Source organism: Otolemur garnettii, unplaced genomic scaffold (assembly GCF_000181295.1).
Source record: "Otolemur garnettii isolate 467f Iridium unplaced genomic scaffold, OtoGar3 scaffold00017, whole genome shotgun sequence".
Taxonomy (NCBI): Eukaryota; Metazoa; Chordata; class Mammalia; order Primates; family Galagidae; genus Otolemur; species Otolemur garnettii.
Genome location: NW_003852412.1, coordinates 12,362,178 through 12,377,357, shown reverse-complemented (window position 1 = coordinate 12,377,357; position 15,180 = coordinate 12,362,178). Strand labels below are relative to the sequence as shown.

Sequence of the window (15,180 nt, the reverse complement as noted above, 5' to 3'; positions counted from 1 at the left end):
GATGGCCGACATGAAGCAGTCTTCTTCAGAGGCTGCTGTCCAGAGGGAGAGATACTGGAGAGAAGTGGACTCAGTGAAGCCAACGGTGGGGAGTGAGCATGGAAAGAAGATAGACAAGTGTACATCATTTCTTCTTAGACAAGTTGTGACTTCAAGAAAGAGAAAGAAAGATAATGAAGTCTAGATACAAAGCCCAGTACCAAGAGGACGAGTGACCCCTCCCCAAGTCAGAGGCCCACTGAGGTCTCTCTGGAAACAAGAAGGGAACAAAAGACCTCTTACTTTAAATGGGAGAGAGCTGCTAAACCCCAGTCCTTCTCTTCCAAGGAGGTCCTACCTGTGAGCCTAAGTGTCATCCTGCCTGACTTGAAAGAGAACAAATATTTTCTCTGCACTTCTGAGCACACATTTCACCCTTCCCCCGTAGACTGGCTGCCTGAAGGTCTACCTGCTATAGAGCCCAGAGTGTTTGGCAAATACACTAAGAGGCCCAAGCATTGTGTGGATAGCAATGTGGAAACAGTGACTTGTGTGGAAGAGGGAGGCACCAGAGAAGAGAGGGACATGCAGGGACACACAGAGATGATGCATGGCAGGCATGGAGACACTGACGTCCCAGTTCTGACTTTGGCTGATGAACTTTCCTGACTCCCTTGCCAGGAGGGTACGAAGCTCCAGTTCTTTGGTATTGCCAGAGGGATCTGCCTTTGGATTCCTACCGTCTGGCCACTTGAGACCCTTGGACCTCTTTCTTGTGAATACTCGATTGTACTGCTCGAGACAAATACTGTGATTAGAACTTTTGGCCTGGGCTATCTACCCTGAGAGCCCCTGCAAGGTTGAGTGGCTGTGGTTTTGTAGAGGAGAGGGATAGATTCTCCTCTTCCAGCTGTCGCTGGAAGGGGTCAGAGCACTGCAGGTGTTTCTATCTTTCCCCAGGTGAGATTACGGCCCTAATAGCGTGACTCATTAGGATTGGGTAGAGGCAGGGCGACATCAAAACAGAGGCAGTTTGTGTTACCTCACCAAGCAAGTCCTCAGAGTCTCTGGCTGCAGCTCTCAAAGTGACCTTTGTAAGATGTAGGGTAAAAGCCTCAATCGCAAACCCAGCTCATTGGTACAGGGCTGGTTAGCTCCAGTTCTTGAGGTCCCCAATCCAGTCTTCCATCACCAGTTTTAATTGTCAAAAGTGGAAAATACTCATGGGGAGGAACCAGTGGAAGAACTCTGGCAACATTAATAATCAGAGTAGATCAACTTCTCTAGGGGATGACAAAAGAGACAACAGAAAATACTATCCATAGAGAATGGGTTGAAATGTCAGAAATAGAATTCAGAATGTGGATGACAAATAAGATGACTAGATGGAGTAAAAGATGGATATAGAAATTCAATAAGTAGTTCAAAAGTTGTCTCAGGAAATAAATGAATTAAAAGACAAATTGACCAACGATATAGACATAATGAGAAAAGATGTCGAAGAGCCTACAGAAGTGAAAAAGGTATTTGAGGAGCTTCAAAATGTAGTAGAGTACCTCAGTAATAGAGGTGAGGAGGCAGAAAAAAGGATCTTAGAAATTAAAGACAAGGGTTTTGAACCATCTCAAGCATTCAAAGATGCAGAAGAAAGGAGAATAAATAAGAACTCTCTCTCGAGAATTATAAGATCATTCCAAAAGATCAAATATCTGAATTATAGGGATTCCTGAAGGAGAAGAGGATGGTCCTAAAGGCACAGATGCTCTACTCCAAGATATTATGGAAGAGAATTATCCAAGCATTGTAAGAGATACAGAAATTCAGATAGATAGTTTCAGAAACCCAGGATGACTTAATTCAAATAAAACATCTCCTAGACAAATTGTAATTAACTTTGCCAAAGTTAATATGAAGAAAAAAGTCCTGCAAGCAGCCAGGCATAAGAAAAGTATTACCTACAAAGGGAGAAATATTAGGATGATTGCAGTTCTTTCAGATGAAACTTTTCAAGCCAGAAGAGGATGGTCATTGACCTTCAACCTTCTAAAACAAAATAACTTTCAGCCCAGGATCTTGTATCTAGCTAAACTGAGTTTTATTTGTGATGGAGAAATCAGATACTTTACTGACATCCATATGTTGAGGAAATTTTCCATAACTAGATCAGCTCTCCAGGAAATACTGAGACCCATTTAACATAATGATCTGCACAATGGTCTACCACCAAAGTAAACTCACCCAGCTAGCTTCCACAGTGGTGAAAGTGTTAAAAATATGCCCTGAACCTTTGAAAAACAAGACAGCCAAAGCAGTATCATACCTATCAATTCTCTCTATACATGTGAATGGCTTAAATTCTCCTCTAAAGGGGCACAGATTGGCTGGCTGGATACAAAAACTCAGGCCAGGTGTCTGTTGCCTACAAGAGACTCATGTTACCTCAAATGTTAAAACAAGACTCAGGGTGAAAGGATGGACATCTATAATATAAGGAAATGGAAATCATAAAACAGCAGGGGTTTCAGTATTTATAGATACAATTAGATTTAAACTAAAAAAATAAGGAAAGACAAAGATGCACACTGTATATTTGTCAAGGGAAACACACAACATGAAGCAATTTCAATAATTAACATTTATACACCCTACCTCAATACTCCTTGATTTGTAATACAAACCCTAACAGATCTGATCAATATAATATCTTTCTGCATTATAATAGTTGGAAATTTTAACATCTTTTTGGCAGTTCTGGACGGATCTTCCAAGATGAAACTAAACAAAGAAATAACTTGACTCTAGAACAAATGGACTTAACTGACATTTACAGAACATTTCATCCTAATACAACTGAATACACATTCCTCTCATCACACCACAGATCATCCTCCAAAATAGATTGTATCTTAGGACACAATTCTAACCTCAACATATTTAAAAGAATTTAAATTATTCCTTGTATCTTAGGACACAAGTCTAACCTCAACACATTTAAAAGAATTTAAATTATTCCTTGTATCTTCTCAGACAATTGTGGAATAAAAGTTGAATTCAACAGCAACAGAAATCTTCATACTGAAACTAAGTCATGGAAACTAACCTTAGGCTGAATGATAGCTGGGTCAAAGATGAGATTAAGAAGGAAGTCATGAGATTTCTAGAACAAAATGATAATGAAGATAAAAATTATCAAAATCTGTCGGATACTGCAAAGGTAGTTCTAAGAGGGGAATTTATAGCATTAGAAGCCTTCATCAAAAAAAACAGGAAGAGAGCAAGTCAGCAACCTACTAGGCCAACTTAACCAACTGGAAAAAGAAGATCAATCTAACCCCAGACCTAGCAGAAGAAAAGAAATAACCAAAATTAGAACAGAATTAAATGAAATGGAAAACAAAAGAATCATCTGAAACATCAACAAAATAATAGTTGGTTCTTTGAAAAGATTAATAAAATTGATAAACCATTGGCTAGATTATCCAGAAACAGAAAAGTAAAATCTCTAATAACTTTAATCAGAAATGATAAAGGAGAAATAAGAACAGGTACTATAGAAATTAAAAAAAATCCTCAATGATTACTACAAAAACTCTGTTAGAAATATGAGAATGTGGAAGAAATGGACCAATGCCTGGAAGCATGGTAGACACAACCAGAAAGAATTAGAAATTTTGAGTAGACCTACATCAAGCACTGAAATAGCATCAACTATACCCAGTCTCTCAAAAAAAGAAAAGCCCATGTCCAGATAGGTTTACATCAGAATTCTACCAAACTTAAAAAGAGGAACTAGCATCTATATTACATAACCTTTTCTAAAACAGAAAAGGAAGGAAACCTCCCCAACACATTCTACAAAGCAAGTATCACCTTGATCTCCAAACCAGGAAAGGACCCAACAAAGAAAGGAAACGAGAGACCAATATCATTAATGAATATTAATGCAAAAATATTCAATAAGATCCTTGCAGACGGAATTCAAAGACATATCAAAAATGTTACAGACCATGATCAAGTTGGTTTTATCCAAGGGTTACAAAGTTGGTTGAATATACATAAATCTGTGAATATTATATACCACATAAATAAAAAAAGGCCATATGATTCTATGAATTGATGAAAAAAAAAGCTTTTGATAATACCTAGCATCCTTTCATGCTCCGAACACTTAAGAAAATAGGCTTAGATGGGACATTTCTTAAACTGATAGAGGCCATATACAGCAGACCCACTGCCAACATCATATTGAATGGAGTCAAATTGAAAACATTTCCATTCAGATCTGGAACTAGACAAGGATGCCCATTGTCACCACTGGTATTCAACACTGTAGTGAAAGTCCTAGCCATCTCAGTCAGGCAAGTGAAGGAGATCAAGGAGATCAAACTCTTGCTTTCTGTGGATGACATGATCTTATACCTGGAAAACTCGAGGGACTCAACTACAAACCTCTTAGAAGTGATCAAGGAATATAGCAGTGTCTCAGGGTACAAAATCAATATCTATAAATCAGTAGCTTTTATATATACCAACAGTACTCAAGCTGAGAATAAAATCAAAGGTTCTATTCCTTTTACAGTAGTGCCAAAGAAGATGAAATACCAGGGAATATAGCTTACAAAGAATATAAAAATTCTCTGTAAAGAGAAGTATGAAACCTTGAGAAAAGAAGCAGCAGAAGATGTTAACAAATAGAAAAATCTATCATTCTTGTATTTGGGAAGAATCAATGTTGTTAAAATGCCCATACTACTGGCTGGGCATGGTGGCTCACACCTGTAATCCTAACACTCTGGGAGGCTGAAGCAGGTGGAATGCCCTGAGATTAGAATTTAGAGACCAGCCTGAGCTAGAGTGAGACAAAAAAGGGTTGTTTGTTATCTTCTTATTGATTAATTTGAGTTGTCTGTAGAGTCTGGTTATTAGGGCTTTCATACAGGCCAATTTGACTATGGCGGGTGCCTGTAGTCCCAGCTGCTTGGGAGGCTGAGGCAAGAGAATTGCTTGAGCCCAAGGGTTGGAGGTTGCTGTGAGCTGTGATGCCATGACACTATGCTGAGGGCCACAAAGTGAGACTCTGTCTCAATAAAAAATAAAAAAAAAAATAAAAAAAAAAACACTTCAAACTAACAACAATTGAATACAAAATTCAAAAATCAACAAGAAAAAAGTGCCCATCCTACCCAAAGCAACATATAGATTTAATGCAATCCCTATCATTAAAGTCAGACTTTAAAGACCTTGAAAAAAAAAAAAACTTTGTTTTATATGCAATCAGCAAAAAACCCCAAATAGCCAATACAATTCTTAGAAATAAAAACAAATCTGGAGCCATCATGCTACTAGACTTCAAATTATACTACAAATCTATAGTGATGGCTTGGCGCCTGTAGCTCAGTGGCTAGAGTGCCAGCCACATACACCATAGCTGGCAGGTTTGAACTCAGCCCAGGCCTGCCAAACAACAATGACAACAACAACTACACAAAAATAGCTAGGCGTTGTAGCAGGCACCTGTAGTCCCAGTTACTTGGGAGGCTGAGGCAAGAGAATCAATTAACCCCAAGAATTTGAGATTGCTGTGAGCTATGATGCTATAGCACTCTACCAAGGATGACAGAGGGAGACTCTGTCTCAAAAAAAAAAAAAATCTATAGTGATGAGAACATCATGGTACTGGCACAAATGTAGAGGTGTAGATATGTATATGGAATAGAATAGAGAATCTAGAGATGAACCCAGCCACATACTATCATTTGATGTTTTTCTTTTCCTTGCTAATTTTTAAATTTTTATTTCTTTGCTTTTTTTGTTGTTGTTGAGACAGAGTCCCACCCTATGCCCTGAGCAGAGTGTAGTGGCGTCATAGCTCGCTGCCTCAGCCTCTGGAAGTCGCTAGGATTAAAGGCACTCGCCTTGGTGCCTGGCTGAGTTTTTCATTTTTGTAGGAGTCAGGGTCTCACTCTTGCTCAGGCAAGTCTTGAACTTCTGAGTTCAAGCAGTTCTCTCTCCCCAGCTTCCCATAGTGTTGGAATTACAGGCGTGAGCCACCATACCCAACTCATCATTTGATCTTTGATAAGCCTAAAAAAAATGCAGTGGGAAAAAAAGCCCTATGTAACAAATGGTGGTGGGAGAACTGGCTAGCAACCCGTAGAAGACTAAAACTGTACCCACACCTCTTACCATGAGAAAGAATTGATTCTCACTGGATAAAAGATTTACATTTAAGACATGAAACTATAAAAATACTGGAAGAGAGTGCAGAGAAAATGCATGAAGATACTCGCCTTGGTAAATATTTTATGATTTTTTTTTTTTTTAGAGACAGAGTCTCACTTTATCGCCCTTTATCGTAGAGTGCAGTGGTGTCAGAGCTCACAGCAACCTCCAGCTCTTGGGCTTAGGTGATTCTCTTGCCTCCTGAGTAGCTGGGACTGCAACATCTGACATGATGTCCAGCTATTTTTTTGTTGCTGTTTGGCCAGCGCGAGGTTTGAACCTGCCACCCTCCATACATAGGGCCAGCACCCTACTCACTGCACAGGCGCCGCCCATGAATTTTGTTTTTATGAAAAGAATATTTTATAAGAAAGACCACCTGGCAATTGCAGCACCATCAACAGTAAATTACTAGGATTTCATCAAACTAAAGAGCATTACAGCTAAAGCAAACAGGCAGCCTTTGGAATAGGAGAAGTTTTTTGCATGTTATGATTCCGGCAAAGACCTGATAACTAGACTCTATGGGGAACTCAGATTAATCAATAAGAAGACAACAAACAACACCATTTCTTTTTGGGCAAGAGTCTTAAATAGAAACCTCTCTGAAGAATGACAGATGAGTGGCCAATAAACACATGAAAAAAATGCTCGTTGTCTTTAATCATCAGAGCAATGCAAATCAAAACCACTATGAGTTACCATCTAACCCCATTAAGAGTAGCCCACATCACAAAGTCCCAAAAACTACAGATGCTGGCATGGATTTGAAGAGAAGGGAACACTGCTCATACAAACTAATACAGCCTTTTGGGAAAGGAGTATGGAGAATCTTTAAGGAGCTAATAGTTGCCCTTCCATTTGATCCTGTAATCCCATTACTAGGTATCTACCCAGAAGAACATAAATCATTTTACCACCAAGACATTTGCACTAGAGTATTTATTATAGCCCAATTCATAATTGGCAAGTCATGGAAGCAATCCAGATGCCATGAGTGGATTAAGAAATTGTGGTATTTGTATACCATGGAATACTATTCAGCCATAGAAAGAGGGAGAGTTTACATCTTTTTTTTTTTTTTTTTTTGACAGGAGCCTCAAGCTGTCCCCCTGGGTAGAGTGCCGTGGCATCTCAGCTCACAGCAACCTCCCACTCCTGGGCTCAAGTGAGTCTCCTGCCTCAGCCTCCCAAGTAGTAGCTGGGACCACAGGCGCCTGCCACAACGCCCGACTGTTTTTTGGTTGCAGCCGTCATTGTTGTTTGGCGGGCTGGGCTGGATTCGAACCTGCCACCTTGGGTGTATGTGGCTGGCACCTTAGCCACTTGAGCCACAGGCGCCGAGCTGAGAGTTTACATCTTTTATGTTTCCCTGGATGGAGTTGGAACATATTCTTCTTAGTAAAGTATCTTAAGAATGAAAAAAAAGTATCCCGGGAACTCGACACTATTATGAAAGCAATATGTAAACACTTACACCCTCATACCAGTGAGAAAACACAAATATAGTCTAATAAGGGGAAAAGAAGAGGGTCGGGGAGGGAGAGGATGATTGGTGGGATGATTGGTGGGGCATTTGGTGGGATCTTGCCTAAAGTGCACCATGCAGTGGTATATTTCAAAATAACTGAGAGTAAATTTTAAATGTCTTACCTCAAACACTAAGTAAATGAAGGGATGGTTGTGGTAATCAGTTTGATTTAAGCATTCTATATTGTATAGCAAATCATTGCATTGTACTTCATAAATGTATATAGTTATGATTTTAATAAAAATTAAAGTAAAAAAATTATAAATAAAGAAATTTAATAAATACTTAAAATTATACATTAAACTTGTAAGTAATCCATTAGTTAAAATAAATGTCATAAGGAAATTATAATGAAAATGAAAGGTCATATATTAAAATTTGGAGGATTCAGATAATGCAGTGCTTTCAAGGAAATTTGTAGTAATAAAAGCGTACATTAGAAAAGAAAAATTTCTAATTAATGTTATGAGATTCATCTTAATATAGGAGAGCAAATTATACCCACATTGAATGTAAGGCAAAGAATAATCAAGGGAGAGTAGAAGTCAATGTAATTGAGCAGAGAAAAACATTGAAGTAAAATCAGTAAAATTAAAAGCTGGTGAAATAGTGAAATAATTTGGACTTCAGGCAGTCACAAGCATTTGAAATCTTTCAGGGGGGGCTGACAAGTGCAAAATAGTGGTTTTAAGTCTATTAAACTGTCAGTGATGGACATTATGGATACAAGGAGGAGACTTCCTCTTGAAATGATGTTCAACAATGCTAGGATAGTAGCGGCAGAAGGTTTCAACATGGGTTCACTAAAAAGTAGCAACAGGACATGGTTACTGTGTGGATGTGAGAAGAGACACACTGGGAAAAAATTTATATTGATACACAAGAGAGTGTTTACTTTTTGCTGCAAACAGTTGGGATAAGTCAAATTACTCAAAAAGAGTTTAGGTGTTAATATATATCTTATTTGTTGACACAGTCTTCTAAATATTTAGTGCATTTAGAATTTTTTAAAAAGGCTTGGTGCCTGTAGTTCAGTGGCTAGAGCACCAGCCACATACCCCAGAGCTGATGGTTCGAATCCAGCCGGGGCTTGCCAAAACAACGATGACAACTACAACCAAAGAATAGCCAGACATTGTGGCGGGCGCCTATAGTTCCAGCTACTTGGAGGCTGAGGCAAGAGAATCGCTTAAGTCTAAGAGTTGGAGGTTGCTGTGAGCTGTGATGCCTTAGCACTCTATTGAGGGTGACATAGTGAGACTCTGTCTCAAAAAAAAAAATTTCTATTTTGTTTTCAAATTATTAGTTTGAAAAGAAGTTTCTGTACTAATATTCTGCTTTTATTCTTCAGATGATTGCAAAAGGGAAAAATGCATCTGAACTGTTTCCTGCTGTTGTGAAGAACGTGGCCAGTAAAAATATTGAGGTACCTTTTTGATTTCTACTTCCCATTATTCCTTTTGTTATAACAAAATCATGAAATGCAGCATGTTTATCACTAGATTTCTGTTATAATTAAAATATTCTAATGTTAAATGTAAATACCATAGAATAAAAAGCAGACACAATCCTAGTTTAGGTTTTTGATGGAGAATGTGAAAAGCAAAATTGAGATTGATTCACCTAGATAAATGACGGTAACCTATCAAGGAAACAGGTTTCCGCTGTTCATAGAGGCCAGTTTAGTTTAAATTTTATAGTAGGGACTCAGTTTTAAGGTAGCTTACTCGTATTCTGACACAGGGCTAGTCAGGTACATCCAGGACTTTGCACTCTTGGGGATTTTTAGGACTTAGCCTAAGAATAGTCCCCAAGTTTCTGAGCATTCAATGATATGTACTAAGCATTCAATACATACATGTGGATTTATTGAATAAACACATCCCAGTAAAACACTGTTTTCTATAAGCCGAACTGATTATACCTAGTACTAAAGTTACATTCTCCCCCAAACTCCCATCTGTGTTATACCAAAAGTTGGGCTAATTGATAAAAATTTTCTCAATTTAGAGCCTTAATGCTAGATGCAATAGCTTATACCTGTAATCCTAGCTTTCTGGGATGCTAAGGAAGGTGAATTACTTGAGCTCAGAAGTTTGAGACTAGCCTGAGAAGCGCAAGACCCCTTCTCTAAAAATAGCTGGGCATCGTGGCAGTCACCTGTAGTCCCAGCTACTCCGGAAGCTGAGGCAAGAGGATGGCCTTGAGCCCAAGAGTTAGAGGTTGCTGTGAGCTATGACCTTATGGCACTCTACTGAGGACAAGACTCTATCACCAAAAAAAAAAAAAAAAAAAAAAGCTTTAACGCTCCCCTTTTCATAAAATTTACTATGTGTTACTGGGAGGCACCTGTGGCACAGTGGGCAGGGTGCTGGCCCCATATACTGAGGGTGGTGGGATTGAACCCAGCCCTGGGCAAACTGCAACAACAACAACAACAAAATGTGTTACCGCTAATGTTTGTTTGCCATGTTGTTGACAGATAACAACATAAATGAACAAATAACAGGAACAGTCTGAGTCTGGAGACCATGGATATGGTAACAGCTTAAGGGGTGTGTGATTCCAGTAGAAATGCTCATTTTGTAGTTTTGGTTTTACTTCCCAAGCATTGTGCCATTTTTTGCTACTGAATATGTTTGTATTTTGGGTAGTGATATTAAATATTCAAATACCCTTGCCAGCAAAACTATCAGAGTAAAAGAGAGAAAATGGGATCTTTCGGTATAGTCCTAATTTGTGTTCCTCTCATTTAATTAGGCTTTTCCCAAAGATGTGTGTTTGATCAGGACAGTTGACCTGTTTGGAACAGGTTTTTCTTCCTGTTGGAGGAAAGGATGGAGTATGTTTGGTTAGGTGAAGAGTACTTTGAACAAACCATGTATTAAAACTAGAAATTGCATTAGTTTGGCATTGGTGCAGTGAGTTTAATATAGTACTGTTTACTCAGGAGCGTAACCTGACCCTATAGCCAATACCTTATTTATCTCTTCATTCAGTATATCAGCATTGATTAGCCTTCTGTTATTTATGACATGTAAATTTGTGCCTTTCTTTGAATTTTTGGGATGCCTTTAAACCAAATAAGACAGATCAAGTGTATAAAACAAAAGCCTAATTGTTATGTATTAAGACAGTATTCATATATACTATTGAATATTATAACACTCAGGTAATATATATTATTTTCCAGGCATTGCTTTAAGCACTATTCATGAATTAACTAACTAATTTAATTTTCACTCTATAAAGTGTAGATACTATTTTAATTATGTCTTAAAAAATATTAGAGTCTAAGCTCAGCATCTGTAGCTCAGTGAGTAGGGAGCCAGCCACATGCACCAAGGCTGGCGGGTTCGAGCCCAGCCTGGGCCTGCTAAAGAGCAATGACAACTGCAACCAAAAAATAGCCAGGCATTGTGGTGGGCATTTAGTCTTAGCTACTTGGAAGGCTGAGGCAAGAGAATAACTTTTTTTTTTTTTTTGGACAGAGCCTCAAGCTGTCCCCCTGGGTAGAGTGCCGTGGCATTACAGCTCACAGTAACCTCCAACTCCTGGGCTCAAGCGAGTCTTCCTGCCTCCGCCTCCCAAGTAGCTGGGACCACAGGCGCCCGCCACAACGCCCAGCTATTTTTTTGGTTGCAGCCGTCATTGTTGTTTGGCGGGTCCGGGCTGGGGATTCGAACCCGCCACCCTAGGTGTACGTGGCTGGCGCCTTAGCCGGTTGAGCTATAGGCACCGAGCCGGCAAGAGAATAACTTAAGCCCAAGAATCTGAGGTTGCTGTGACCTGTGATGCCAAGGCACTCTACCGAGGGTGACAAAGTGAGACTGTCTCAGAAAACAAAAATAAATACTAGAGTCTATTCATGCTTTTTATTTTTTATAAATCATGCATAATGTATACATATTGCTGTATTCTTTTTCCTCTGAATCTTCATTACTGCGTGATTAAAAGGATCCAGCTAGAACTGTCCTGTTGTCAGTGTTAGAAATTGAGACTTGCTGTATAGCTTAGAGATAGAGGCTAGAGGTTTAGGATTGAGAGCCATTTGTAGAGCTTCTTGTAGAGCTTCCCTGAAGCTGTGGGAGTGAATGTGATCTCAGTGAGAGGGTAGAGGCAAGGTGAGAAGAGAACCTTATAGTCCTCTGCGTTAATGGTAGCAGAGGAGTGGTAGCAGCAGCAAGTGGTCCTGTGTTACAGAAACTGGTGAATTGGTAGGGAGAGGCTGAGGAGTGGGCTTGACAGATTGTGAATTGGTTTGGATAAATGAATCCTAAATGGTAGAGGAAGAGGGCCCATTTGGTGGTAGTGGGACCCTGAGAGTTGAAAGGATGGAAAACGAGAGAACACTTTGAAATTTTGAGATACTGGTAGCAGAGTTGTTTTAGGTGATAATCATGTGAAGATCGGGTGAGGCTTTGCAGGGGAGTAGATGAACTAATAATTTCTATTTTCACCATACCATTAGGTCATTAAATATGAAATGTCTGTTTTTGAATCAAAAGTTTAATTTATTATATTTCAAACAAGAAGCATTTCAAAGTATGTACCTACACTATCGACATACTTTTGCCATCTTATTTTTTACTAGTTATGGATGTTATTTTTATTTATTTGTAGTTTAATTAATTTATTTATTGTAAGTGTCATTGAGATTTAGAGATGCTTTCAAAAATCAAGCTATCCTTTTAATTTCATTTTGCAGTTGGTCATTGCTGGCATATAGAATTATAATCACTTTTTATATAGTGATCTTGTATCCTCACTAAATTCACTTATTAGGTCTGTTACTTTGTAGATTTTTTAGACTTTGCTACCTGGATAATTATATATATGCAAATATAGTGTTCCTTTTTTATTCTGTATGGCTTTTTTTTTTTTTATCATATTACACTGATAGCATACATTACAGTGTTGCAGAAAAGTGATGAGTGGTCATCCTTGCCTTATTCCTGATGTAGAAGCATTAAGCCTTTACCAGGGAATAAGATGTTGCTATAGAATTTTTGTGCAAAAGGCTCTAATCATGTTAAAGTTTCTTCTGTCTCTAGTTTGTTGAGAGTTTTTATCACGAATGGGTATTGAGTTTTGTTAGATGATTTTTTTGTCATTTTTGAAATTATCACATGATTTCTGTTTTCTTCGTGTGATAAACTACTGGGATTTATTTTTCAGTTATTAAGCCTCTCTTTTCTATTCCTGGAATAGATCCCTCTTGGCCATGATGTGCTAATCTTCTCATACATTATTAGAATCATCTTGCTTACTTTTGTTAAGGGTTTTTGCATCTATCTTTTTGAAGAATTTTTTTTTTCTTTTGATGGTTTTGGTTTTGTTATCAGAGTAATCTGCCTTATAAAATGACTTGACAGGTGTTTCCCTCTGTTGCCTGAAAAAGTCTGTGCAGAATTAGTATTATTTCATCCTAACTGATACTGTGAAGGTTTCTGGACCTGGAATTTATTTTATGGGAAGATATTAAATTATGAGTTAAAGTCGTTTAGTTGGTATAGAGCAATGTGGGAAGTGATAATCTCAACAGGCTTGGGTTTCTTAAATCCTGCATATTCCTAAAAATGATCTGTTTTCAGAGCCTTGGCTGTAACCTTGATCCTGAAGCCAGGAAAGGATACAACAAAAAAAGAAAACTACAGACCAATATCCCTTATAAAATTAGATGCAAAAATCCTCCATAAAAAACTAGCAAAATTAAGTCAATAGCATAAGTGTACTTCCTTTCAGGGATGCAAGAATGGTTCAACATATGTAAGTCAAAAAGTGTTATTATTCACCATGTAAACAGATGCAAATACAAAGACCATATGATTGTCTCGTTAGATGCAGAGAAAACATTCAACAAAATCTAGCACCTTTTTTTTTTGAGACAGAGTTTCACTTTGTTGTCCTTGAGAGTGTCATGGCATCATAGCTCACAGCAACTTCTAACTCTTGGGCTTAAGTGATTCTCTTGTCTCAGCCTCCCGAGTACCTGGGACTACAGGCATCGCCACAACGCCCGGCTATTTTTAGAGGTAGGGTCTTGCTCTGGCTGGTCTCAAACCTGTTAGCTCAGGCAATCCACCCGCCTTAGCCTCCCAGAATGCTAGGATTGTAGGCGTTAACCACCACACCTGGCCTCCGGTACCCTTTCATGATAGAAATTTTCTTTTTTTTCTTTTTTGTTTTGTAGAGACAGAGTCTCACTTTGTGGCCCTTGGTAGAGTGCCGTGGCGTCACACAGCTCATAGTAACCACCAATTCCTGGGCTTCAGCAATTCTCTTGCCTCAGCCTCCTAAGTAGCTAGGACTACAGGTGCCCGCCACAACGCCCAGCTATTTTTTTGGTTGCAGTTTGGCCGGGGCTGGGTTTGAACCCACCACCCTTGGTATATGAGGCCGGCACCCTAGTCACTGAGCCACAGGTGCCATCCCGAAATTTTCTTTAAAAAAATTTTTTTTTAATTAAATCATAGCTGCGTGCATTAATGCAGTCATGGGGTACAGAGTGCTGGTTCTATATACAACCTGAAATATTTTCATCAACATGATAGAAATTTTTAACAAATGAGGCACAGAAAGAACATATCTCAAAATGATAAATTATATATAGTGACAGACACACAGCCAACATCATACTAAACAAGAGGGAACAAGACAAGGGCATCTACTATCATCACTTTTATTCAACATAGTGCTAGAAGTTCTAGCCAGAGAAATGAGGCAAGAGAGAGAAATAAAGAGTGTCCAAATCAGAAAAGGTCAAACTATCACTTTTTGCTAATGATATGATCTTCCATCTAGAGTAGAAGATCCCAGGCACTCCACTAAGAGACTCCTAGAATTGATATATAAATTCAGCAAAGTCTCAGGATACAAAATCAATGTATACAAAATGGTAGCATTCCTATACACTGGTAATAGTCAAGCTGAGAGTCAAATCAAAGACTCAGTGCCATTTGCAATGCTCACAAAAAACATAAAATACTTGGGAATATACTTAAGCAAGGAGGTGAAAGATTCCTATAAAGAGAACTACATAGCACTGAGGAAATAAATTGCAGATGACACAAATTAATGGACAAAAACATATCATACTCATGGATGGGTAGAATCAACATTGTAAAAATGTCCATACCACCCAAAGTGATTTACAGATTCAATGCCATCACCATCAAAATATAAACGTCATATTTCACAGATCTAGAAAAAATAATTCTACATTTCATTTGGAACCAGAAAAAAGCTTAAAGAGTCAAAGCAATCTTAAGCAAAAAGAACAAATCTGGAGGCCTCAAATTAGCAGACTTCAAACTATATTACTGGACTATAGTTAACAAAACAGCATGGTATTGGTACAAAAATAGAGACATGGACAATGGAACAGAATAGAGAACTGAGATATGAAACCATCCATATATAACCTACTGATATTTGACAAGCAGACA

At 38.4% G+C, this 15,180-nt stretch overlaps 1 protein-coding gene across 2 annotated transcripts in view; it reads left to right on the top strand.

The window, feature by feature from the left end:
- Positions 1 to 15,180, top strand: part of AP3B1 (adaptor related protein complex 3 beta 1 subunit) — a 256,948-nt gene that overhangs the window by 38,494 nt on the left and 203,274 nt on the right. For both annotated transcript variants that reach the window (XM_023510871.1, XM_003785933.2), the window contains exon 3: positions 9,084 to 9,158. In XM_023510871.1, coding sequence (XP_023366639.1) covers positions 9,084 to 9,158 — 75 coding nt within the window. The remainder of the gene's footprint in view (positions 1 to 9,083; positions 9,159 to 15,180) is intronic.